This window comes from Equus przewalskii, chromosome 5 (assembly GCF_037783145.1).
Source record: "Equus przewalskii isolate Varuska chromosome 5, EquPr2, whole genome shotgun sequence".
NCBI lineage: Eukaryota > Metazoa > Chordata > Mammalia > Perissodactyla > Equidae > Equus > Equus przewalskii.
Genome location: NC_091835.1, coordinates 31,406,057 through 31,430,843, shown reverse-complemented (window position 1 = coordinate 31,430,843; position 24,787 = coordinate 31,406,057). Strand labels below are relative to the sequence as shown.

Here is a 24,787-nt window from a genome sequence, read left to right as displayed (position 1 = left end):
GCTGGATTCTTGCTGAAAACAGAGGGACAGGTAAAACCTTCAGGAATCACTTCTTCCACTTTACACTTTCTGAAAACACTATCCCAGCAACGTAATATGCTCATCACACCACTTATGCAATTATTTGAGGCCAGTTCTTTATTTTATAGAGAGCAAATGCAATATTAGGAACTGCTCTGGCACAGGTTAAAAGGGGCTCTCGTATACTTACTAATTTTCTTCAGGATCATCAATACTCATTGCCAAAATTTACCTATTTTATATGGTTACCATTTAGAGTTGCCACTAATGTAAATGACGGAGTGGCGGGAACCCGAGCACACACAATTTTTTTTATTTTTTAGATGTAATGCAAATAACCATATCTGGCATTCTTTCAAAAAACAAAAGAAACACAAAACATGCTCAAAAAACAAGAAATCAAGTTATACTTTTTCATAAGGCACCATCAAAAACCCTGGTAAATTAGAGTCCATATTATATTTGTGTCTCACCAACAGGTAAATAAATATGCAAGGGAATAATCAATAGAGGGTCTTGAGGTTTACAAAAGACATTCCTGTTCAGACATCTTGGAGTACTGCAAAAGTACTAAGCAGGATGCATCTTTAAAAACCCGTCCTGTCCTTTCCTGATGCACATCATTCGTTGCATAGTGGTGACTGGATATGACCCAGGCCAAGAGAAGACTGCAATTCCAAAATACATTACCATCCATTCTTTCCTTCTCATGCTGTAAATACCACTTGGCACATCCATATCCAAAGAAGCAATGATATGCTTTAAATTAAAAAAAAAAAAAAAAAAAAGGAGGATTCTAAAAGGTAAAAAGGCAAATTGACTGCCTGCTTTTTAAAATGTGTACTTAAGGATTTACTGCAAAATCAACTCTACACACATATGAAGCTAGTTCATATGTAAACCTTTATTGAACCTGGTTATATGTGGGACTTTAACAGCTTAATTTTCCTGCAATTTACAATTTTCAAATCCTACTCCATATTGTCACTTTCTCCTTTAAAAAGTGGATAATCCTACCATTTGAAAGAAGAGCTTTCTCAAGTTTTCCTTTTATCCTCCTACTTTAGTACTGGCTGATATTCACACAAATATACTATAGAATTAATATACTGACAAGAAGGGAATTTTTTTCATGTGCACCAAATTGCAGCCAGAATCTAAAAATTAAGAAAAACAAATAAACTGACATTTCTTGGACGCTTAAAGACAAAAGCAGAGAAGAACACAAGTGAGTACAGATAAAACTGTTCCAATCTCAAAGGTCCGTTAGCCTTTTTTAGGGTTTTCACTACTAAAGTATGTTGTGGGCAATTACAGATTTAATGTTTGCCTTTTCAATTATTCAAAAAAAATACATACAGTAATTTGTAATTTATTGAGGCACAAATTTGAATCATGCAACGCAAAGCTAATTGGCAGCAGCTTAGTAAGGGAGCCTAGCACCTACATCTCAACATGGCTCTCTTGCAGTAACTACCAGGAAGTAAAGAAACACTTGTGGGAGGAAAATGTCCCCTCCCCCTCAACAAGAAAGCTAACTACTAATACTATAGTTGTACTTAGAAACTTGGGACTCACATAGTTCTAATGACCTACCCTTTGAAATTTATCAAAGACCTACCATTTTCTCATTTTTTCTACAACCTTTGCCAAAACTGTTTACAATGAAGGTGGTAAGAAATACCTTTGAAAGAATTAATACATAAGTTAAAATACTAATGGTGAAGAAGTGCAACTTTGAGGAGTTAGAAAGGGTAAAGAAACATTTTAAATCAAGTTTTAACATAAAATGTCACAATATTGAAGAATGGAGTAAGTTGTAAATAAGTAACTTCCTCTAATTGAAAACAATGTGCTATATTAGAATATCAGCATTTCTTTAAACAGATGAATCTTAGTTCATTAATTCCAAAATTGTAGATTTGTGTATTTTAATTTTTCTTTTCTTTTTTTACTAATTATTCTTATCTGTTCTTCTCAACTTTGGTCTAAATCTATGATTGTGAGTCAGACCAAACCTCTCTGACTTTCAAATAAATACAGAAAATCCCACAGTATAAATTAAATGATTTATCTAAGTTTCAAAATGTCCAAAGATAAACAAGAAGCTATTCATGGTTGGAGACTGCCTTGCATTTTTCTCTCCCATCTCCAGCAGGCAAATACCACATTAAGGATATAAATTATTCCCTCAACAGCCACCTATGTCCATCCACCATACTCCAAGAAGCAAAGCACCTTAGCCATCTTTCTCAGCATCCTTGTGCCTCTCCACTAATGGTCGAGTAGTTAATAGGTGACTAAGAAGAAAAAATAAAATAGTTTTGAACGTGTCCCAGGCAGCCATGACTTAAAATTGCATCGAATTTTTAACCCAAAAGTATTTGAAGATTTTTACAGAGAAGACCAAAAGGCAAAAAATATTGTGCTTTCTTCTGTAACATCAACCAGATAAAATTTTTAACTAAGTAATATCTTTACATAATGTGGAAAAATGAAAACTTATGAAATTGGTTAATTAGTTACACCTTGCAATATCCATTGAAATCTTAAATCATACACACACTTGAGATAATATCTCAAGACACATGCACAGCAATGCTTACGAACCTCTTTAACACACAAAATGTTACATAATATTGAGGGAAGAGTGACTGAAAAATAGGTAGTATGAACCACAGAGAAAGCACTTACAGAAACTGGACAGCTTTTGCTTTTTTTTCAGTCAGATGCCTTTTGAGTTAAATCTCATACCCACTCAAACTGTAACTGGACAGTACATTTCACTTCTAGTTACTAGAAGACTTCTTTAAAAGAGATTAGGGCAAAAAGGGAAGAGACCATACGCGGTTCTCTAGGTCCACCCTGCTTCCCCCTTTGAAAAGGAAAACTGATGAATTTAAGTCAAAACACAGATTTTTAACCCAAAATAAAGAGACACAGGATAGTGAAGACAAAACACTATTTTTAGTGAGTTTTTTCTTTTTCGTCCTTAAAAAAAAATTAGTCCCCTTCTAGTAATAGTTTCCATACAGCTTACCTAATACCTTAACAAGAATAGAGAACACAACAGAAGGGAAGAGGACACAGCACCATAGTTTCAAACATTGACATACAAAAACAAAACAAAACAAAACAGCCAGCACAGATACAGTAAGACCAACTTTCCCAACAGACGGGGATTAAGTCCCAACATACAAAGGAAATATAATTATCTATTTGAACAAAAATGAGATGGAAGATCTGGTCAGGCTAAGATGGAGAAGGAAGTGCTAACTTCTTGTGCTACAAGGAAGGAATGGGATTTCATTATTACAAAGCAAAAAAGAGAAAGCAAGCCCCCAAACGGATTTTTGATGCTGAAACTGTCATAGCTGCTGGTAACAGTAAATATATATATTTATATATTCATATATGTATATTAAAAAAGGAAAAATAATCTATTTATAGAACAGTCAGTAGTCAGAGACACTTAGAAAAAAGTAAAAACAAGTCCTTTTTTCTTTTTTTAAAAATGGATTTACTAAAACCACCTCATCACCCAGAGGTACTACAACCCCCCCATCCTGATGAAGCCATGGTGTTATTCAACAGCATCTGCTGTGGGCCACAATCAGAAGTGCCAGTATTGGAACAGCAGACATTGGGGTTGGGGCTGCAAGGCAAAAAGCTGTTATTTGCTGGTCTTGCTCACGGCCATGCCTGAAGCCTGGTGGTATCTGGTATACTTGTGAATGAAGGTTTCCCGGAAAAGCATGCATCACTGAGGCTCAGTAAAACATTCTGACTTGTCTTCTCTTCTTTTGCAGAAGCCTGGATCCATGTACCTGCTCTTCTCTAAAATGTAGACTCAAGACAGCAAGACTTCTCAAAGCCAAAAAAGGCTCCTCGCCTTGAAATAAGAAAAGCTCTTCTTCCCAGAATCCAATCTAGTCAGATTTCTGAACTAGATGACATCCTCTTCCTTAAGAAGAGAAGATGATCTGCCTCTCATTTGAGGTTTTCTTCTTGGTACAAACGAACATAAGCAGCTGAGGTCTACAGACTGTGCTACTATCCCATGACTTCTCACAGGAGTGACTTCGGCCCTGTTCCTCTCCTAGTTGTATCTGTAGGGCATTAAATGCCAAGTAATGGTGGTAGGAAAGTGGTACTCTTGACTCCTCTGCAAGTATCCTAACCAAGGAGATCCAAGTAATCAGCACCTCCAGATGGTGCTGCCCCTAGGTTGTAAACCTCTAACTAATATCAACTGGCCATAAGCCACAACCTACATGCTCTGCTTGTAATACACACCAATGTATTAATGCCAACCAGCCACCCTAGAGCTCAATCAAATGTCTGGCCCTAATGTAACAAACCATCCTCAGAGGAGACATCAACTGAAATATTGGCTGCTGAACCAAAGAAGACACCCTCTGCATAGATGTGTTGATAGAGAATGTAGATCACACAGTCCATGCAAAGAGGAAGTCAGCTAACAGGACTTTCTCTGAAGGCCATTCGTCTTTGGAAGCAACATTTCGAGTGGATCTAAACCACTACTTGATGACTAAGGTCTCAATGTGGTCCATTTTCCCCCATGTCCCAAACTAACCCAGCATCTGCTAACTGGTCTCCTTAAGATCCTCCATTGGTAGTTTGTAGCTCATTATGAAGGAAGGAGGTGGTGCTTGACCTGGGCTATCTGGCCCCTGCTTCTTTGCACAGTTTATACAGATGTAATCTTCATTTTCAGCCATTTCTGGAGATACACCCACACAAACTTGATGAAACCACTCATCACAGCCACCATCACATTGTACCCAGTCTACCTGTAGGAGACAAGATTGGGGAATGTTTAGGTTACATAAACGTTAAGCCTAGAATAAAAGCAAACCAAAGAGCTTTCTTGGCTTAAATGATAGCAAATAATTGGGATGTCCAGAGACAGACAACGACTTCTTATGGGGTTATTTTTTAAAGAAAGAAGCTAGGAAGTTAATACCCCCAAATTATATTTTACCATAATATGTCCACAAAATTAGGCCTCTTAGGTACTCCATGACCTCATAAATACCTGGGGCTCCTTGTGAGGCAGAAACATGTTTGAGAAAAACTTGACAAAAAAGGAACTTCTAATAGAGCAGCCAAGTAGTTTTAGCTAATATTAACAATTTCTAGGCTCTAAGACAATGCAATTATCAATCAAGAAAGGAAGAGTACAACAATGTGAAGGTAATCCTGTGTATTAGCTTTATTTCAAAGAGATAAGCCAAAATACTAAGAACATTAAATACCTTTTTAGAAAAGCAGTCACATAGGCCACTTTTAAAACTAATATTTTTTATTCTTCTCTTCTTCCGTTACAAATACAACTCCCTATAAAAAGTTAGCAAATATCAGAGGTCAAATCTTACAAATTAACCAATTAAAACAGTCAAAGACACAGGTCAATAGATCACTCTGGGGTTTAAAATCAAAGTCTGGATAACTGATAGGTCAGTGGCAGATGCCAGGCAAACAGTGACCCTTCAGAGAGTACTGTGATTACAGGAGGCTAGAAAGGAACTGTAGTTTGGTGACTTTAAGCCTTGGGCCTCGAGTTAACAATAGGTGATTTCTGGCTTTTATATTTGGGTGACTTGTGGTAGTTTTTATAGCTGATGCCATGGTAGGTGAGAACCTTTAAGATTAAAAGAGCTACTACTCTCTTCCTCTCCCTAGTACAAAAGTTGATCATTTCACTGGCAACATAGGAAGCACTTAAAACAATGAGCTTTGCCAGATATTAGAGCAAAGTAAGAAGTATGAAGGGATCAAATAAGTACCTCAGTACAGCTTATGAGAAAGAACAGAGGAAGGAAGTTTTGGCTAGATAAATGAGTTTCAGGGAAAGTGGTTTTCAAAATTAGTTTTCATGTACTATAAAAATTATCAAAACCACGACAGGTTAGTAATTTTAGGGTCATAATAAAGGATGGGAGAAATCATTTGTTAAAATAATCTTTCTGCTTTCACTGTTCCTATTCTAGAGTTCTAGATCTTAAGAGACGATGTGTAGTATAAAGATTACTGAATTCAGGCAGAAGTTCTGAGTGCTGACGTGTATAATTTGAGGCAAGTCATTTCATCTCATCTGTAAAATGGAGATAACTTCTTGTTTATAGGATTATATAGAGGATCAAATGAAATACAGTTATGCATCGCTTAACGAGGGGAATACCTTCTAAGAAATGTGTTAGGCAATTCTGTCATTGTTTGAACATCACAGACTATACTTACACAAACCTAGGTAGTATAGCCTACTACACACCTAGACTATAAGGTACTAATCTTATGGGACCACCATTGTATGTTCAGACTGACACTGACTGAAATGTCATTATGCGGTGCATGACTATAGTGCACGGCAGAACACCTGGTTCACTGCCTGAGACACTGAAGGCACTTTTTAAGATCACAGCCTCATGACTATATCCTACTATACACAAAATATTTTGCATCTTGAAATAACTGCCTGCAGCACTGCTTCCCAAAATGTGCAGGCCACTTACATCAGAATTACCTGTTCTCTCTGTTAAAGGTGTAGCTGAGACCCATCCCAAACCTACAGACTGAAAGTATCTTGGGGGTAAAAACTAAGAAGCCTACATTTTTAATCAGCTCCCAAGTAATTCTCATATATTCTAAATTAGATCATCACTGAAACCTTATGATATCGCCTTCTGTAAATTCAGAGCTACTTAATTCCTTCCTAAAATAAGTTGTTTCTGTTCTGTGTAATATTTAGCTTCTGAAGTATGGGCAGTAAAGAAAATAATTGATCAAAATGTTCCTACTGTAGCAAACTATATCGAAGACAGAAAAGGGAGATAACTTCTGTGCAACAAAAGTAAAAATAAAGGTACTACAAGAAGGAGAAAATTTATAAAGTGCTAATCCGATAGTAGGTGAACTCAAGATAAGTGTTTTGGGAGCTGGTAAAGGGAATTGGGAAAATGAACTGTGTTTCTTTGGGCTGTCCAGATTTGAGATATCAGCCTATTTGTGATGCCACCCCTGAACCAACAGACAACTCTACTCCTACTTCCAATCCTCTTAATCCAGTCCAGTCACCATTCACGCTAATCTAGAGGATAAGAAAGTTACCAATTTATCAGTATTTGCTGCCAAGAAAAGTGGTCCCATGTCTCTTAAAATCTAATTCTGCACTATACTCACTGGCTTCCAGCTTCAAATTAAATTTATCACTGTCTTTCAAATAAGGAAGACAACATTTTCCCTTTTGTGATTTTGGCTAGAGGTCGATTCCTAAACCTAGCTTTCTCACCATTCCAAAAGAGTATAGAAGTTTTCTTGAGATCTTCATCGGTACACAGATTCTACCCCAGCCTATAGACTATATAACAATTTAACCCTGGTAATCTAGCAAGAAAAAAACAGTCCTCCTCCTTCTAATCTTTTTTATCATGTTCATCCACTAACAATGAAACTCCAGTTCTACTTTTGTTTGAAAAGGCTCACTGGATCAAAAAGCAAACTAAAGTTTAGAATGTCAACTGAATCCACAGAAGATTTTGACACAGGAGGAAAAGACTATGCAGTAGCCTGGAAAGTTAAGAACACAGAACTGGCTAACTGCATATTAAGTTCTAATAGTTATTTCCCTCCTCTCATTATTTCTGGGAGATGTACTTACCAAATCACAAAAATAATTATTAAAAAACTCTGCAGCTACAAGCTGTTCAAATATATACTGATAAAAGATTTAACTTTCTAAAAAATATACATTTTTATTTGTTTATTTTTTTAAGGAAGATTAGCCCTGAGCTAACATATGCTGCCAATCCTCCTCTTTTTTTTCGCTGAGGAAGACTGGCCCTAAGCTAACATCCATGCCCATCTTCCTCTACTTTATATGTGGGATGCCTGCCACAGCACGGCTTGTCAAGTGGTGCAAATGTGTGCACCCGGGATCCAAACTAGTGAACCCTAGGCCGCCGAAGTGGAACAGGCGAACTTAACCGCTGTGTCACCAGGCCAGCCCAAGATTTAACATTACAGTACAAATAGGTTACTGTAGGGTTTGGATTTGGGGAAATGTGTGTTTAAAAGAGAAATATATTAAAGAGGAAATAATGCTAGTTTGACATTTCGTGTCCTGCTATATGGTTTCATATTTACACAAGAAAAAATATTTGGCATATTCTATTTTCTTCACTTCTTAGAGCATATTATTGCGCTGGGAAAAAAGAAGGCCTGATAATTTAGTGATATTCTTAGCTCAGTTACTTGACTGCGCTTTTGTTATTTTGGCATTCAATCTCTTTTGCACCAAGGTTCCTTGCAAAATCCAGATTTGAAAAATTAAAACAATGCACTTAATGAAGTACAATATAACATATGTTCAGAATCCTTGTATATATTTTTTTGGTGTTCTCAACATTAAGTGACCAACCACCAACCCTCTCAGTCAGCCCGTCTGATGGATTTTCCAAGACTCAGGAATTTCAGTGCTAAAACTAGGAAAGTCATAGGCAAATTGGGACAGCTGGTCACCCTATCTCAACATCACCATGGCTTGTTTGTGTGCTCACTCATTTAGGTAATCTAGCCTTTGATTATCTGTGCTAACAGGAGATATAAACTGATAAAGCCACTGACAATGTAACTACTTTGGCAGAGACAACAGTATTTTTAAAAAGCTTTTAAAATCAGAGTGACTAACAAATAATAGAAGCGAGAGGGAGAAGTGTATAAACTTTCTCTCTTTATTTACCAAGCCAAACTTCTTATGGAAGTAGTAACAGGTAAGGAAAAGGCCCACAGTAAGAGGGTAAAAAAGGTAAAGGGAAAAAAGTCTATTTTTTTTTACAAGTAAGATGATTAAATATTTATTCTAATACAGAAAAAGATGTTACTTAAATATTAGCTTGAAAGAATTTGCTCCTTCAGGTTAACTTGTTTTACTCTTGGTACCAATTAGATTGAAAGGGACAGAGTTCAGGGAGAAAAAGATTCTGAACCTTAAAATTAATTTTTTGAAAATAGTTCATTATTTTCAAAATAAATTTCAGTTTGAAGTTAATTTGATAATGATGGAAGAGAGAGGGTTTTGTTTTTTTTTTTTTTGAGGAAGATTAGCCCTGAGCTAACTGCTGCCAATCCTCCTCTTTTTGCTGAGGAAGACTGGCCCTGAGCTAACATCTGTGCCCATCTTCCTCTACTTTATATTTGGGACGCCTACCACAGCATGGCCTGTCAAATGGTGCCATGTCTGCACCCAGGATCCAAACCGGTGAACCCCGGGCCGCCGAAGTGGAATGTGCGCACTTAACCACTGAGCCACCAGGCCGGCCCCAAGAGTTTTTTAAAAAACCTTTTTTCTACATTATTCTGATAGCATTTTTCTTTTTCTAAAACATCTTGAAATTGAGGCGAGGCGCATTTAAGTAATCCTTTAAAGTTTTCTCAATCTGCACATTTTTGGGGAAAGGTAATTACTAGTTAGAAAAATGGTAAATGTACATTTACCTAAATATGAATGAACCCTACAAGTTATTTTTTGCTGCATGATATTTTAAAGAACACAGACTTCCCTAAAAATCAATCTTTTCCTGTCATCATTTTGTTTTGAAGATATGTGCGATGCATTAATTTGGTTTTCCTAGAGAACACAACACCATACTTCAAATTGAGAAAGTTATAAAATTCTTTACAAAGCTTTGAAAGAAACACACTTTTTATTTAGTAAAACTAGTGTCAGGAACAAACTTGGAGAACCGTAAAAACTGCAAAACAGGAAAAATGTTTACAATCTAAAGTAATTTCTGTTTAAAATTAAACATTTTATAGAAATACAGCATTTACTAAGTTTCTTTTACGTAAGCTAATGACAGGTTAAGGCACACATTGCTTACCTTTGTACGTGTTTTAACAGTTTAAAATAGACATTTTCTCTGAATAGTCAGTTAGTCCTTTTGCTCCATCAAAACATAGATGACAACCTTCTAAATTTTTTTAAAATACCTATAACGTTAGGAGCAAATCTCAGGGCTCATTTAAAAATAATGATCACATATTAACACTTACATTGCATCTTTGGTTAACAAGTGCTTTCATATAGAGTCTCTCTCCCTAGCCTCATAACCCTGAGAGTAAGCAGGGCATGTGTTAACTTAATTTCATAGCAGATGAAGAAAAAACTGCCTGTAGTGTTTACATGCTACAGGAAGATAACAGGAATAACAGATGAACCAAACCATATTTAAAATGCTGAGCAGAGGAGAGGGGAGAAATTGTTAAGTGAAAAGGAGAAAAAAAGAGAACGTAAAAGGTTCATGATGGTTATAAACCTTGTAGGAAGGACAACAGGAAAGCCTGAGAAAGAAACACCATGTCTTACTGCCAGTCCTGAAACTGCCATACAATTAAAGAAAGAAAAGGGAGATGATTCTGCCAAACACTGAAGTGCCACTATTTCAGTATCCAAAGAGAAACAGTTAACCTTTCATCAGCCTCTTTAATAAACAAGTTCAGACGAGAATAAATTCAAATGAAAGATAAAAATAATATATACACATAGCTAACGTATCTATTAAACTGCTTTAAAATGTTTATAATATAGAAAAATGCCTATGATATTAGCAAAGCAAGATACAAAATGAATAGACAGTATGACAAGATATAAAACAATCTATATAGAAAAAGGATTGGAAGGAAATGCATTACAATATTTACAGCTGCTGTCCTTGGTAGGTTACACTATGGGATATACATTTAACTATATATTCATCTTTTAAAAATGAGTGGAAAGTTTTTATTAAGTATAATTTAAATGTAAGCACCATCTAGTTTTCAACTATGTTTTGTACTTACATCTCAATTATTGGTGGGGTGGGGATATTAGTGACAGAATCTGGTCTGGAAGCCAGGGAACCAGGGTTCTACTTTTGGTTTTGCCACTAATTAGCTCCGTGACTTTGGTTACAACCATTTATCTTCACTGAGTCCTGGTTTCATCATTTGTAAAATTAAGAGCCTGGACAAGGTGACCTCTTCAAGCTCTACCAAGTATTTGACTGAGGAGGGAAGTAAGGGAATAACGACACAGTTGTATTTATTCTGTTCATATATTCAAACTAAGGAGCTATTAAAATTCTGAATATCAAGTGGTATAATGAGCAAAATAAAATTAAAACTATGAAATTACTAATAATCTTGGTGGGAACCATAGTATGTGCCTCCAGTCATTTTAATGAACTGAGATTTTTCATAAACTCCATCAGTCTTTCTCAGAAGTTCACAATGTTAATATTACCTAAAGAATGGCCATCATATACTTACTATACTTAAAATTTAGGGCTTAAAATTTTAAAATAATACCTTTAAAAGTCTCAATTATTTTTTGCAAAGGATTTGAAAAAAATTATAGTTCCTTTAGGAGAGTGCACCAAGGCCCAAGTGTGGATAAGACACAGACCAAAAGGGAAGATTAATCCCTTAGTTTCAGGTCTTTAGAACAAATTTTAACTCAATTTGCCAAAACTCTTAGACTAGTGGCCCAGGATTTTTTTCAGGCCATTGTGGGTACCTGACAAGGTATTAGTTCTCCAAGTCATCCTATATGAAAGGCACAAGACTATTTTGAAACTTGTTATGCCAACGCATATGAAATACACTGCAGCCCCGGGTTATCACATAGCTCCCCCTGCTCTTGCCTCATCATGTTCACTAAGTATATGATTTTTAAAACACAATACTTCTTCTATTAAGCACACTGACTTAAGAGCCTCATAATTCAAAAAAGTCTATAAAAACTATAGAAAACATACTATGTTGGAAGCCTAAATCCTGGCATCAAAATCAGACTATTAAGATATCAAACACATTTCTCCACAACCGTTGTTCTTCGTCCTCTCACACCTGACTACAGAGTGGAACTCACCTTGTCCTTGCAGGGCCTTTGGCAGTTCTGTGCTGCACACACAGCGTTCTCATCGTCAGATTCCTCTGCTCCTGACCAGTCATACTTGGAGGGGATGTCCAGCACTTTTTTCTCTCTCTTCTTCTCAGTATTCTCTTTCACAAGTTCAACTTTGGCTGCAGCAGCCTTCTCCTTCTTTTTCTTTCTCTCTTCTTCTTTTGCGAGTTTCTTGGCCAGTTTGTTCAGCTCTTTTGATTTTTCTGCACTTAATTTTAACTTCTTCTTTTTAGGTTTATCCATTTTCTTTAACTCCTTGGACTTCTGTTTTCCTTCTCCAAAAAGCTGCTCTACTTTTTCTAGCTTCCGTTTCCGTTTCTTCTCTGAAGAGTCCTTTCCTTTTATTTTTAATGGTTTCTCTTCCATGCTGTCATCCTTCAAAAATATAAAATTAGAAACAATTATAAAACCAGATATTTAGAAAGTTTTATTCTCTTCTATGAAGTACTGAGAATAGGCAAATTCATAGAGATAGAAAGTAGAAGAGAGGTTACCAAGGGCTGCAGGGAGGAGAAAATGGGATTTATTGTTTAAATGGGTACAGAGTTTCTGTTTGGGAGGATTACAAAATTCTGGAAATGGATAGTAATCACAGCTGCATAACACTGTAAATGTAATTAATATAACTAATTGTATGCTTAAAAAAGATTAAGATTGTAAATTTTATGTTGTGTACATTATACAATAAATATTCTAAAGATATTCAAAAGACATTTTAAGAAGGCAAATATAATAGTCAATGAAGATAACAGTAGAAAAAAATGGCAAGCTCTAAATAAAAAATCTGACTTATAGCTTACCAGAGGGAAAGAGGGCAAAAAAGTTAATTGTTAGCATATATTAATATAATCTGTAGCATCTCTGTTTGAGGTGAAAACGTACACAGAAAATGAAATGTACTAAAATGTACACTAAATTACGTCCTAACTTTTTTGGACTTCATTTACCACTATTAAAGTTTATTATTACCTCAACTAATAAATTCCTGGTGGTTAAGAAGGTATCAAAAATGTCGGCAAAACATATAAAATCGTATGCATGATCTCATTACAAAGTGTATGCAGTGACTTTGGCAAGGGCCAGAAAATAACTGATGTGACAAAGCAAAAAAATTTGTCATTTTTCTTTCCAACTTGCTAATATTGTTCCTATTATGTGTGAATGTAATAAGCATTAAAAATTTTAACAGTAAAAGTATGTCTACTAACAGAAACAAACACTGAAAAACATAAGCTTGATAATTACTTAAGAACCAACATTTGAGAATTCATTTTTCCACAGATTTGAGACTGGAAATCTTTGACAGGAACCTAAAAATCTGCAGAATCCAAAAGAACAATGCATTATAAGTGCCTTAAGTCTATCACATCTTGAACAAGATATTTAACCTCTCAATACTTTGTGTTTCTCCTTATATATAAAATAAAGAGGATCATGAGACAATGGATGTGAAGAAAATGCTTTGTAAACTGGAAAATACTATCTAAATTAGGCTACCTTCAATCCGACTTCCAAACCAAAAACAAACTGCAGTATGCTAAGCATATCTGTATCAACTGTTGGTGACATTGCACCATTCCATTACACGGAAACAAGTAATGGAAAAGAATAATGAAAAGAATACTAGGAGTCAAATGTCAGAGTAGGAATCCAGCTCTCCTTGTTTTTACTAGATGTGGACCTCAGACAAGTTTCCACATCTCTGATTTTTAATTTCTTCATATGCAGAATGGGCTAAATACTTGCCCTGTCTATTCTTTCCCCTCTCCCTTTCAGGATTATGGTAAAGATCAAGTGAGATCATGGATATAAAAAAGTTGTATAAATTACAAATGCTACACAAGTGTAATATACGAATGTAGACTCTCCCTCCCACTCCAATCTATTTTAACCACTTCTATTTAACCATTCCCTTGCTGCTTCTTTTTAACCACTATATATTCTCCTGCCTAACTTTTGGGCCTTCCAACAGTGGGAGACCAGGCTAAGGAAGTTGTTCTAAACTTCTGGTTTCCAGTACCCACCTTTTCTTTTTTAGCTGAAATGGTCTTTTTTTTCCAAATTAAATATTACATAAAATCTCAATAAAGAAAACTTTGGCTTAATGGGAATGTAGGACAGCCAGAGTGTTACCCACTCGGCCATCCCCTTGCCGGTATTTGTGGTACCTCCAAGGAACTTGGGCATTCTAAATAGTTTTAAAACCACTGTGTAAGTAAGCTTTAAATCCATACCTCCATGATATGCAAGAATCTGTCTTCAGAGGGTGGGTGTGTGGCCTGCAAAATTCGCCATATGTGTTGAGTCTCGTCCAGAGACACTTCTAGGAGATCTCCAACCATCATAAGTTCTTCTAGCTGGGCTTTGGCTCCAGGTGACAACTCCAACACTGGAGGTTCTAAACTTCGGGGCACCAAAGGGCTCTTCCGAGGTTGTTTCCTTGGGGTGCTAGAACCTTTCCAAGGAAATGTAAGACAAAACAAAAAAATGCAAACTACAGAAAAAAACCATAATGTTGGGGGAGGAATGGTCCCTCCTCCCCCAATATTTACGTTAGATATGTGGATTCACTGCATCAGTACGAAAGCGAAAATGAAACTAAAAACAAATGTAGAACAAAAAGATCTAGAATTCTAATGTATACTGTAAAAAACCGATTTAGAGTAAAAAAACTGGTTCCTTGATTCCTTTTTTTTTTTTTTCAATTTTAACCAAGCTTTTAGGTAGTCATTTTTTTGTTTGTTGTTTTTTGTTGTTGTTTTTGAGGAAGATTAGCCCTGAGCTAACATCTGCCGCCAACCCTCCTCTTTTTTGCTGAGGAAGACTGGCCCTGAGCTAACATCCGTGCCCATCTTCCTCTATTTTATGTGGGACGCCTGCCACAGCACGGCTTGTCAAGCGGTGCCATGTCCGCACCTGGGATCTGAACTGGTGAACCCCAGGCTGCCAAAGCGGAACATGTGCACTTAACCACTGTGCTACCGGGCTGGCTCTCCTTACTGATTCTTTATCCTGTGACTGGAAGGGAAGGGGAATGGAAAGAATCTCTTAACTCATGTTCTCTCCATTTTAGAGAATACCAAAAGATTAAGCACACAGTTGCCTTATATAAATAAGCAGCTATCTTCCTAACGAACAGACAATAACATACTACTCCATAAAATCTTGAATTTTACTCTGAAGAGAAAAACATCCTCCATTTTCCAGAGATATGACTTAAAGCAGTGTGACTTATTTTCATGGGGAAAAAGGAAAAGTGACCATAATAGAGAAATTATCTACCAAGGAAAGGAAGAACTTGCTGACAATTAAAGCTTTCCAAAACTAGAATGAATACTCTTAAAAAGCAGCATGTTCCTCAACAACTGGTAATGAACAAACAGAGGCTAAATGACTACCTATCAGGGATTTTCTATAAATAAGAGATGAGACTAGATGGCCTCTAAAGTTCTTCTGATTAGGAATCAATAATTCTGTTTAAGTTTTCAGGTTATCACCTAATGACAGAAAACACACAGAGGGAGTGGCTTTTCCTGATCAAAATTGCATTTTCAGGTTCTATTAGCATTTCATGGCCAGGATTTGTATTTAAGAGGAATTCAGTCTAATTAATTACAATGTTTTTTCTCACTGGTTTGAGGCTTATCTTCACCACATTGTTTTAAAGGTTAATACCTTGAGAACAACTCTTAGAAGCAGAAGAATAAGCATGTTCTGCACAGAATGAAGGTGCCGTCCACATGTGAGTGACCACCTCCTCAGACTTGATGGGAATCTCTTCATCACAAAAAAGATTGGGTTCCAGACTACTAGAGGACTTCACGCTGGCTGTGTCCTAAAGAAGAAACAAAGAGCCGTATTCAGAATTAGAACCACTTAACTCATTCTCTGACGAGATCTAAATGCAGGCTTTCAGGTTAAAGCTTCTAATACAACATACTAAAACCATGACCTTAAAATTAAATACATGGTATTAAATAAGTAAAAATGTCCACTGGGGGGAAAACAGTAATCACCACAGTTTCAAGCCAAAAGAGAAAGAGTGAAGCTCAAAAATAATCCAGAGAGACAATGAACCTACAAGAAAATTACCATTAAGTAATCTAATCTCTGTGATCTAGTGGTAGGTTTGGCACTCTCACTGCCAAGGCCCAGGTTCATTTCTCAGTCAGGGAACCACACCACACACCTGTTGGTTGTCATACTGTGGTGGCTGCATGTTGCTGCGATGATGAAATCTCTGCCACTGGTATTTCAAATACCAGCAGGGTCACCCACGGTGGACAGGTTTCAGCGGAGCTTCCAGACTACACAGACTAGGGAGAAGGACCTGGCCACCCACTTCTGAAAAACTGGCCATGGAAACCCTGTGAACAGCAGCAGAGCATTGTCTGACAGAGCGCCAGAAGATGAGAGGATGGTACAAGAAGACCGGCAGGTTCCGCTCTGCTGGACACAGGGTTGCTAGGAGTCAGAACTGACTCCATGGCACTAACAACAAAATCTACCTTCTACAGTCTACAATTCATAAAAACTCCTATACCCACAAGTTAAGGAACTTTAACACTTTAAAAAAAACATCAAATGGACTTAGGAGGAGAAGAAAGGTTTAGATGTAGCACCTGAAGGACACAAATCATTTAATCCTCTCTGAAGGTTTTCAAACCTAGAAGCTTACCAACTGCTATGAATACAATGAAGAGTCTGATGGATATAATTCAAATTATACAATTATGACAGCTCTGATTAGGTCTTAGATAATTCTCCCCTGCAGTTAGTTTCCATAAGCTCACATGTATGGCTTTAATGGTCAGAGTGCATCAGGAAGACAGAAATCATAGGTATTTCAACAAACGATTTAACAAAGTGAACTGGTCAAATGTAAATTAAAGGCTTGAAAAGGCAAAATGAAAACATCGAAGTCATACCAAGATAACTGCAAGAAAGAGTTGCTACTCCTAGAGCTTGAGATAACAGAGAAAAGAAGGGGAGTTACCAGAACCTAAAAGCTCAGAGAAGGGGCCTTGTTGGGGGGGGACTGTGACCTCTGTGGAAGAAGCACTGGCCAGTTAGTTCGGCTATCTCTAAAAGAACACGAAGGAGCTGGTGTCAGGGGTGTGAAAAAAACAACTAGAAATTGGAACCAGCTGCGACTGTGAGGGTTAAGAAAAAGACAAAACAGCATGCAGTTCAGATAATGACAGGCAGGGAGAATAAACTGGAAAAGATCAAGTCCCTTCTCACTATTCAAGCCTTTAAATTTTCTCTAATGCCCTCTATTGGCAAAAAGGAGGCAGCAGGCAAAGGACAAATGTGTAGAGCAGTGGTTGGCAAACTATAGGCTGTGGGCCAAACCCAGTAGGCAGCCTGTTTTTTGTATGGCGTGTGAGCTAAGAATAGTTTTCACATTTTCAGAGTTGTGAAAAAATATACATATACATATATATATGCAATAGAGACCATATGTGGCTTGCAGAGCCTAAAATATTTACTATGCATCATTATATATAATATTATATAGTATTAATATACATTAGTGTTTATTTATATATATATATTACTTTACAGAAAACGTATACAAACCGCTGGAGTAGAGTCCCAGCCCCAGCATCACAAAGCACAGTATAAAAGAGTGGTTAGGAAATGAGAGAATAGCTTAACGACTAATGCAACACCTGATTCTCTTTGTAGGGCGCATGAGAGGAAGATCTACTGTTATCGTGAGACTACCCTTAATTAAACAAGATACTTAAAAGGTTTTATAAGAGGATCTGAAGACAATGCCACTCACTGAGAATTTAGGAATCGCAGTTCATAGTCGTCTTCCCTATTGAAGAATTTTTAAGTCCTAAGAAGCAACAGATCGGGGAGTACTTTAGTACTCTCCTACTTTAATTCCCAGATACTTCTTATCACTTACTGGAATTGTCTTTTCTGACCTTGACTCTACTCATTTCATTGTAACTTACATAGGGAACCTTCTATTAGGCTTTCGGAATGGAAAGGTCAGCGATTAGAAAATAATGATGGAAAGTAATAATAGGTAAAAACATTTTTCTTTATTTTTTTGAGGAAGATTAGCCCTGAGCTAACTGCTGTCAATCCTCCTCCTTTTGCTGAGGAAGAGTGGCCCTGAGCTAACATCCATGCCCATCCTCCTCCACTTTTTATGTATGGGATGCCTACCACAGCATGGCATGCCATGTGGTGCCATGTCCCCACCTGGGATCCGAACCAGTGAACCCCAGGCCCCCAAAGCGGAATGTGCGCACCCAACAGCTGCACCACTGGGCCAGCCCCTAAAAACACATTTTTAAAAAAACTACTTCCCTAAACGTGAAGAGATACAATATTGACTGTCTTAAGTTAAAGATGCATTTTCAGTCCCAGAGCAATCACCGAAAAATACAAAATAAAAAGAGGCACAGGTAAGAAGCCAATAAAGGAAATAAAATGAAGCATTAAAAAAAAATTGCCATTAACCCAAAAGAAGGCAGGAAAAGAGCAACTGAGGAACAAGAAACAAAAAACAAAAGATGTTGGGGCCAGCCTGGTGGCTGAGTGGTTAAGTTCGTGTCTTCCACTTTGGTAGCCAGGGGTTTCACCAGTTCGGATCCTGAGTGTGGACATGGTACCGCTCATCAAGCCATGCTGAGGCAGCATCCCACACAGCACAACTAGCAGGACCTGCAACTAGAATATACAACTGTGTACTGGGGGGCTTTGGGGAGAAGAAGAAGAAAAAGAAAAAAAGATTGGCAACAGATGTCAGCTCAGGTGCCAATCTTTAAAAAAAAAAAGAGAGAGAGATTAATAAAAAATAAATAGCAAGATAGTCAATTTAAATCCAACCATGTCAACAATTACATCAAATGTAAATGGACTAAACACCCCCAATCAAAAGACAGAGATTGCTACACAGTCATGTATCACGTAATGACAGGGATACATTCTGGGAAATGCATCATTAGGCAATTTCATTGTGCAACAGAGTAAACTGAAGGGGAACAAAATGTGCCACCCCAAAATGTATCTCTCTAAATAAGGATTATTTTAGGCTGATTATTGTTAAGAAAGAAAAGACTGAAAGTTTTCTTATTACCTCCCCCTTGACCGCCTAAAAGAACTGAGATTAAAAAACCTGTTTCAGGAAGAGAGCTATCACCTCAGTGTAACATGAACCAGGCGGCAGACAGAGGGGAACCAAGAAAAGCCTGTTTGATGGGCTCCCTCTGTGTTCTTCTGTTTCTGCGTGGCCAAACAATTGTTTTCCAAATGGTTGCTCCTTTTCAGCTACCTGTGAATTGCCTTCCTTTCCTCTGAAGTCACTGACTCTCCCTACTCCCACCATCTTTGTCTTTTAGCTGAGCATAGTATTTAAGGTGAGGACTTTGGGCATTTTTGTAAGTTACTCGGTTTTCCTGGATTTCTCCCACGTATACATGTTATTAAACTTTTGTATTTCTCCTGTTAATCTGTCTCACGTCAATTTAATCCTTGACCAGCCAGAAGAATACAGAAGAGTACAGGAAAATTTCTTCCTCCCCTACAGTACTTACACAAACCTAGATGGTATAGCCTACCACACATCTTACGGGACCACCATTGTATATGCAGTCCATTGTTGATTTAAACATCATTACGTGGCACATGAATGTATTACTTAAAAAATAAAACAGAGGCCAGCCCAGTGGAGCAGGAGTTAAGTAAAAGCATGTTCTGCTTTGGCGGCCTGGGGTCCTCCAGTTCGGATCCCAGGTGCAGACCATGGCACCACTCATCAAGGCGAGCTGTGGCAGGCGTCCCACATAAAAAGTAGAGGAAGATGGGCATGGATATTAGCTCAGGGCTGATCTTCCTCAAAAGAAAAAAAAAAAAAAAACCAACAAAAACAAGACTTAACCATACATTTTACAAAACATATAGGCAGAATTACAGACCAGAAAGGACCCTACTATATATGCTGTCTACAAGAGATACATTTTAAATATAAAACACAGATATGATGAAAGTAAAAGGATTGATAGACAGCAAGCTTAAACAAATTCTCTCCCTAAGGAGGAGAATTACATTTCAGTCCCACTAATGGCAAACAGCAGGAAAAGCGGAATGGCCTCACAGTGCGAAATGTGTTTTATATACAGATCTGTCACTCCACCTTATCTGGTGTTAGGTGAGACTAAAATCTCAGACAAATCTACTCTATTTCCAAAAAAGCTCAAGCCACTCAAGCATTAACGAGGGTGCAGAAGAAAAAAATGAAAGAATCTAACTTGCCTTTCTCTAAAATAAGCAATTATTGGAATATATAAAAGACCTTCCTGGGAGATAACAGTTACTACTATTTTATACTCTCCTTTCTGAGGTAATTCTACACATATATGCATTTGCAAAATATAAACTGTAATATGGATGGAGAGTTTCAGTAAAAGCAAACAATATGCTTTAAAAGCAAATAACCATATGAATATTTGAAAGAAGCTTATCCCAGACACAATCACAAAAGATTCATGACAGACTTTTCTTCATTAAATATGTATTTTCCTGGGGCTGGCCCCGTGGCCGAGTGGTTACGTTCGCGCGCTCCGCTGCAGGCGGCCCAGTGTTTCGTTAGTTCGAATCCTGGGCGCGGACATGGCCCTGCTCATCAGACCACGCTGAGGCAGCATCCCACATGCCACAACTAGAAGAACCCACAACGAAGAATACACAACTATGTACTGGGGGGCTTTGGGGAGAAAAAGGAAAAAAAAAAAAAAAAAATCTTTAAAAAAAAAAAAAAAAATGTATTTTCCTAAGTAATGATTTTCTTGAATTGCTGCTCTGAGTATTTTAGTGGTGATCATAGGATATTAGATGCAAAATAATCAAACAGCGCAAAGCACAAACCATCTGTTTTAAACATTTAAATGCTATACTAATAAATACTAAGATCAAATGACTGATTTTATTTTTCTATATAATTACCCATTCTTCCTAAACCAGTAGGGACCTCTTCCTCAAGCAAAGATGTTAAATTCAAACTATTTTAAGGACTAATTCGTGGTCACAATCAGGGGACACCAAACAAAGAGAAAAATCACCAAGCCAATTGCACATAAATTGGCAAATAAAATTTTCATTATACAGTAAGTGCTTGCTCTATGGGAAAATATGCAAGTATAATTTTTTTTAACGCAAAGATACCAACATCAAGGTAAATTTAACCTTGAATTACCCTAAGTCTTGCCAATGTTCTTCTCTTCTAAGATATCAAATATATTAACACTCTAAAATCCATCATTTCTTTTCTATCCTGCCAATACGCTCTACCAAAGAAGAGACTGTAAGCTAAGTCCCCTGTGTAAATATTGCAGAAAAGGACTATTGCATACAGCCATATCAATCTCCAGCCCTGAAATCATATAATACTTGTGATGCTTTGTTTTTATAGGTTACCGATCTGCTTCCAAGTGAAGTCCAGGCTGTCTAGTAGTTCCAGGGAACCGCTTGATCCTTAATGTGCTAGGAAGATAATAACCCAAGTATTGGGCTGGGTCTGCTATGGCAAAAGGCAATTCTAGTATTAGCTAACTAACTTATACATAGAATGGGCTGCATTCCCTTTCAGCTGCTCCTGGTCATCCTATACAACTTTATAAACAAAAAAGGTCATGAACTTCAGGGTAGCAAGGTGCTCAGAACCTTATTTTAACAGGCTAAATCAAGTTTAAACTTTTCTCAAGTCTTTAATTCATATAACTAAAAATTCTCTAACCTTTAAAAAAAAAAAGGGGGAGGGGGGCTGGCCCTATGGCCAAGTGGTTAAGTTCGTGTGCTCTGCTTCAGCAGGCCAGGATTTCACAGGTTCGGATCTTGGGTGCGGACCTAGAACTGCTCATCAAGCCATGCTGAGGCGGCGTCCCACAGGCCACAACTAGAAGGACCCAGTTGTGTCCTCCTAGAAGTTGTATATAAAAATATATACAACTATGCACCAGGGGGCTTTGGGGAGAAGGAGGAAAAATAAAATCTTAAAAAAAAAAAATTCCCTCATTAAAAGATCGCCTAGATCCATTTTTATCTTGAGAAAAGTATTTTCCAGCAGGTAATTTACAAGCATCTACGAGGGATGGCTTTAATTTTACATCCTGGGAGTTTTAATGCTAGTGGTATTCATGCTCTAATGCTGAAAAGACAGAGTACAAACTCCCTGGTTACAGGTATAGATTCTAAACAGATCAACAAAGAATAATATAAAACAGATCAATGGATTAACTGTAACTTGGCAGGGTCTCTGCCTAGATTATAATGTTATTACTAGGTAAAAGACAAAGGACTTGGGCCTGACATGAAATGACAACAAAAGACCAAAAGGACCCAACAGAAAACAAACTTGCCAAAACCTTCTCTTCATCACCAGTGTGGTGTCATTATCAAAATAATCATACTGAGAACAAATCATTTGTTCTAACTGTAACTATAATTCTGCAAATTTGAACCGTGGGCCCAAGTATAACCCATCTCTGAATATGATATTCTACTTAGCACCATCCAGATGAGAGATCAGAGGAAAAGAATCAAAGCACAGCTGGAGTGAGATGCTTAAAACGTAACTACACAGACTTTTTTAACAACCCAAAGAAAAAAATATTGAAATCAGCCATGAAAGCTTTCGGTAACTTAAATGCATAATTTTTCTAGTCCCTCTAAGCCCTAAGGAGTTACAAGGTAAGAAAAATACAGATTTTTAAAAAATTCCATCCTTTAAAAAAATTGTTTCAATTTTTGGAGCTCTGAAAAAAATCCTACCACCATAAACTCAGGACAGATAGATAACCAGCTTTCTCTCCCACTTTCAGGCCTCAGATGTTGGTGCTCAACAGCTTTTTAGCAAACCCAGTGATGAGGTATGTAGCCACAGTCTGTCAGAACTACCTTGACATCATAGCCATACGCCTCTCGAATGTCTTCATCAGAATCTGTTTCTTCATCATCGTAGTCCATCGTTTGTCGAGGGGAAGAAGACACACTGCTCGCCACCCGGTTAAAAGCAGACTGCTGGAAACTAGGTAAGTGTCCCTAAACAACAAACAATCCCAAGATGAACAGAGAGACATACTAAACAAACATAGGTAATTCATATGTGCTTAAGACTACCAAAATGTAAGGAACTTGCAAAATCGCTAACTGACTTCAACAGTTACTAAAGATCACATTATTTTACTACAATGCCAAGGTTCACCTGAATGATATTTCCAGGTAATATTTCACTAAAATAACCTACGTATACAACCAAAGAAAAATCCTATTGGTGTATGAAAGAAGACATTATGAAAATATAGCTGCTGGTAACTTAGTGTTCTTTTCCTAACCAACTGGTAAGATAGATTTGATTTACTATTTACACACTGACAAACACTATCCTAAGAAATAGAAAAAGAAAGAAAATCCTAAACTTGCCTGTAAGTCTGGATTGGCAGCTGCTTTCTGGAGTTCTGCACTGATAATCTTCTCAGTTTTTTCTCGAGCTGCCTGCTCCACCATACGCTGGCTCAACACAGACAGTTTGGCCAGAGCAGAGGATAGTTCATCTGTTGCTAGGGCCTGCCGTGCTCTATCTTGCCAACACATAGCACGTTCTGTCAAACACTGTAGGGCCTCTCCTTCAGGCAACCGTACAGGCAACTTCTGAAGTGATACCAGGAGTGAGAGAATAGTTTCTAGCCTTGGCCTTCGAGACCGCATACAAAGAGGGCAAAGGAATTTTACTTCTTTAGCCTGCCAGCTAGACCCTTTTTTCTGGGAACTTGACTTAGGAAGTGGAACACAGCTGTTATGGAACCAGTCTTTGCAGAGCTCACACTGTAGCATAAACCCACTGGCTGTCTTGCGGCAAATGCAAAATTTTACTTCTTCTATGCGGTCCACCATTGTCATCTTGGCTAGGTTGGCTGCTCGGAGGGTGTGCATGGCTTCAATCTCTTTTTGCTCCCGTTCTTTGAAAACGGCCACCTGTATACAACAAACATTTAATTAAAAGGAATCACTATAAAACACTCCAAAAATACCAGACCCTCAAGGTTGAGGGATTGTCTCCAAGTTGTGGCCTCACGGTGACAAAGCACTGTCCTTTAAAAACAAATCAGTTGTCAGTCATTTCCTAAAATTAGGGGCAGCCTGACAGTTTCCATGCAAACATTCCTTATCTGTGAAATGGGAAAATTTATATTTGACCATTCATATGAGCAGAGTACTCTGAATTTTTATGTAGGGGGCAGCAGAAAGATAGTATGCCCTGAAGTCAAGCAACCTGGGTATGAAGCCTGGCTCTTGTACTTAATGTTGTACAGGCTGTTGATCTGGGGCACAAGTTTTCTGAATCTTAGTTTTCTGAAAACTGAGGATATCACTAACCTCATTTATTTTTTAAGGATTAAAGAAAATAACACACCTGAAAGTGCTTAACTTGGTACCTGGGACAAGGTTAACACTCAACAAATATTAGTTCCCCATCCCCTTGTAATTCATTCTCTGGGGGCAAGTTATATACAGGTCCATTTCTATCTCTTTCTAGAAGGCCTCCACTTGTGCAGAAGTAGAATAACAAAGCCTGATGACTAAGTATAACAAGGTTTTATGTAACTCATTTCAGAAAACTATATAAAAGTAAACAAAATTTAATTATCATGAGCACTGACAGTGTATTTTCTTTCTAAACTCTGGTAGCTTTGAAACGATTTTGAAATAATTTCCAGTCCTACTTGTCTGGCGAGACTGACTTGTTAGGCAGGCTCTCTAATGAGAAATCATATCCACTGG

General features: G+C 37.4%; 1 protein-coding gene across 4 annotated transcripts in view; it reads right to left on the bottom strand.

Annotated features, from left to right (window-relative positions):
* Nucleotides 1-24,787, bottom strand: part of KDM5A (lysine demethylase 5A) — a 117,324-nt gene that overhangs the window by 25,628 nt on the left and 66,909 nt on the right. For 2 of the 4 annotated variants that reach the window (XM_070620428.1, XM_070620429.1), the window contains 6 exons: nucleotides 23,429-23,980; nucleotides 22,904-23,047; nucleotides 15,662-15,821; nucleotides 14,221-14,441; nucleotides 11,951-12,361; nucleotides 1,957-4,835 (listed from right to left, as the gene is read on the bottom strand). In XM_070620428.1, coding sequence (XP_070476529.1) covers nucleotides 4,629-4,835; nucleotides 11,951-12,361; nucleotides 14,221-14,441; nucleotides 15,662-15,821; nucleotides 22,904-23,047; nucleotides 23,429-23,980 — 1,695 coding nt within the window. In that variant the 3' untranslated portion in view covers nucleotides 1,957-4,628. Of the gene's footprint in view, nucleotides 1-1,956; nucleotides 4,836-9,116; nucleotides 11,085-11,950; nucleotides 12,362-14,220; nucleotides 14,442-15,661; nucleotides 15,822-22,903; nucleotides 23,048-23,428; nucleotides 23,981-24,787 lie in introns of those variants that run through there. The other 2 variants (XM_070620432.1, XM_070620431.1) reach the window with 2 other exon arrangements.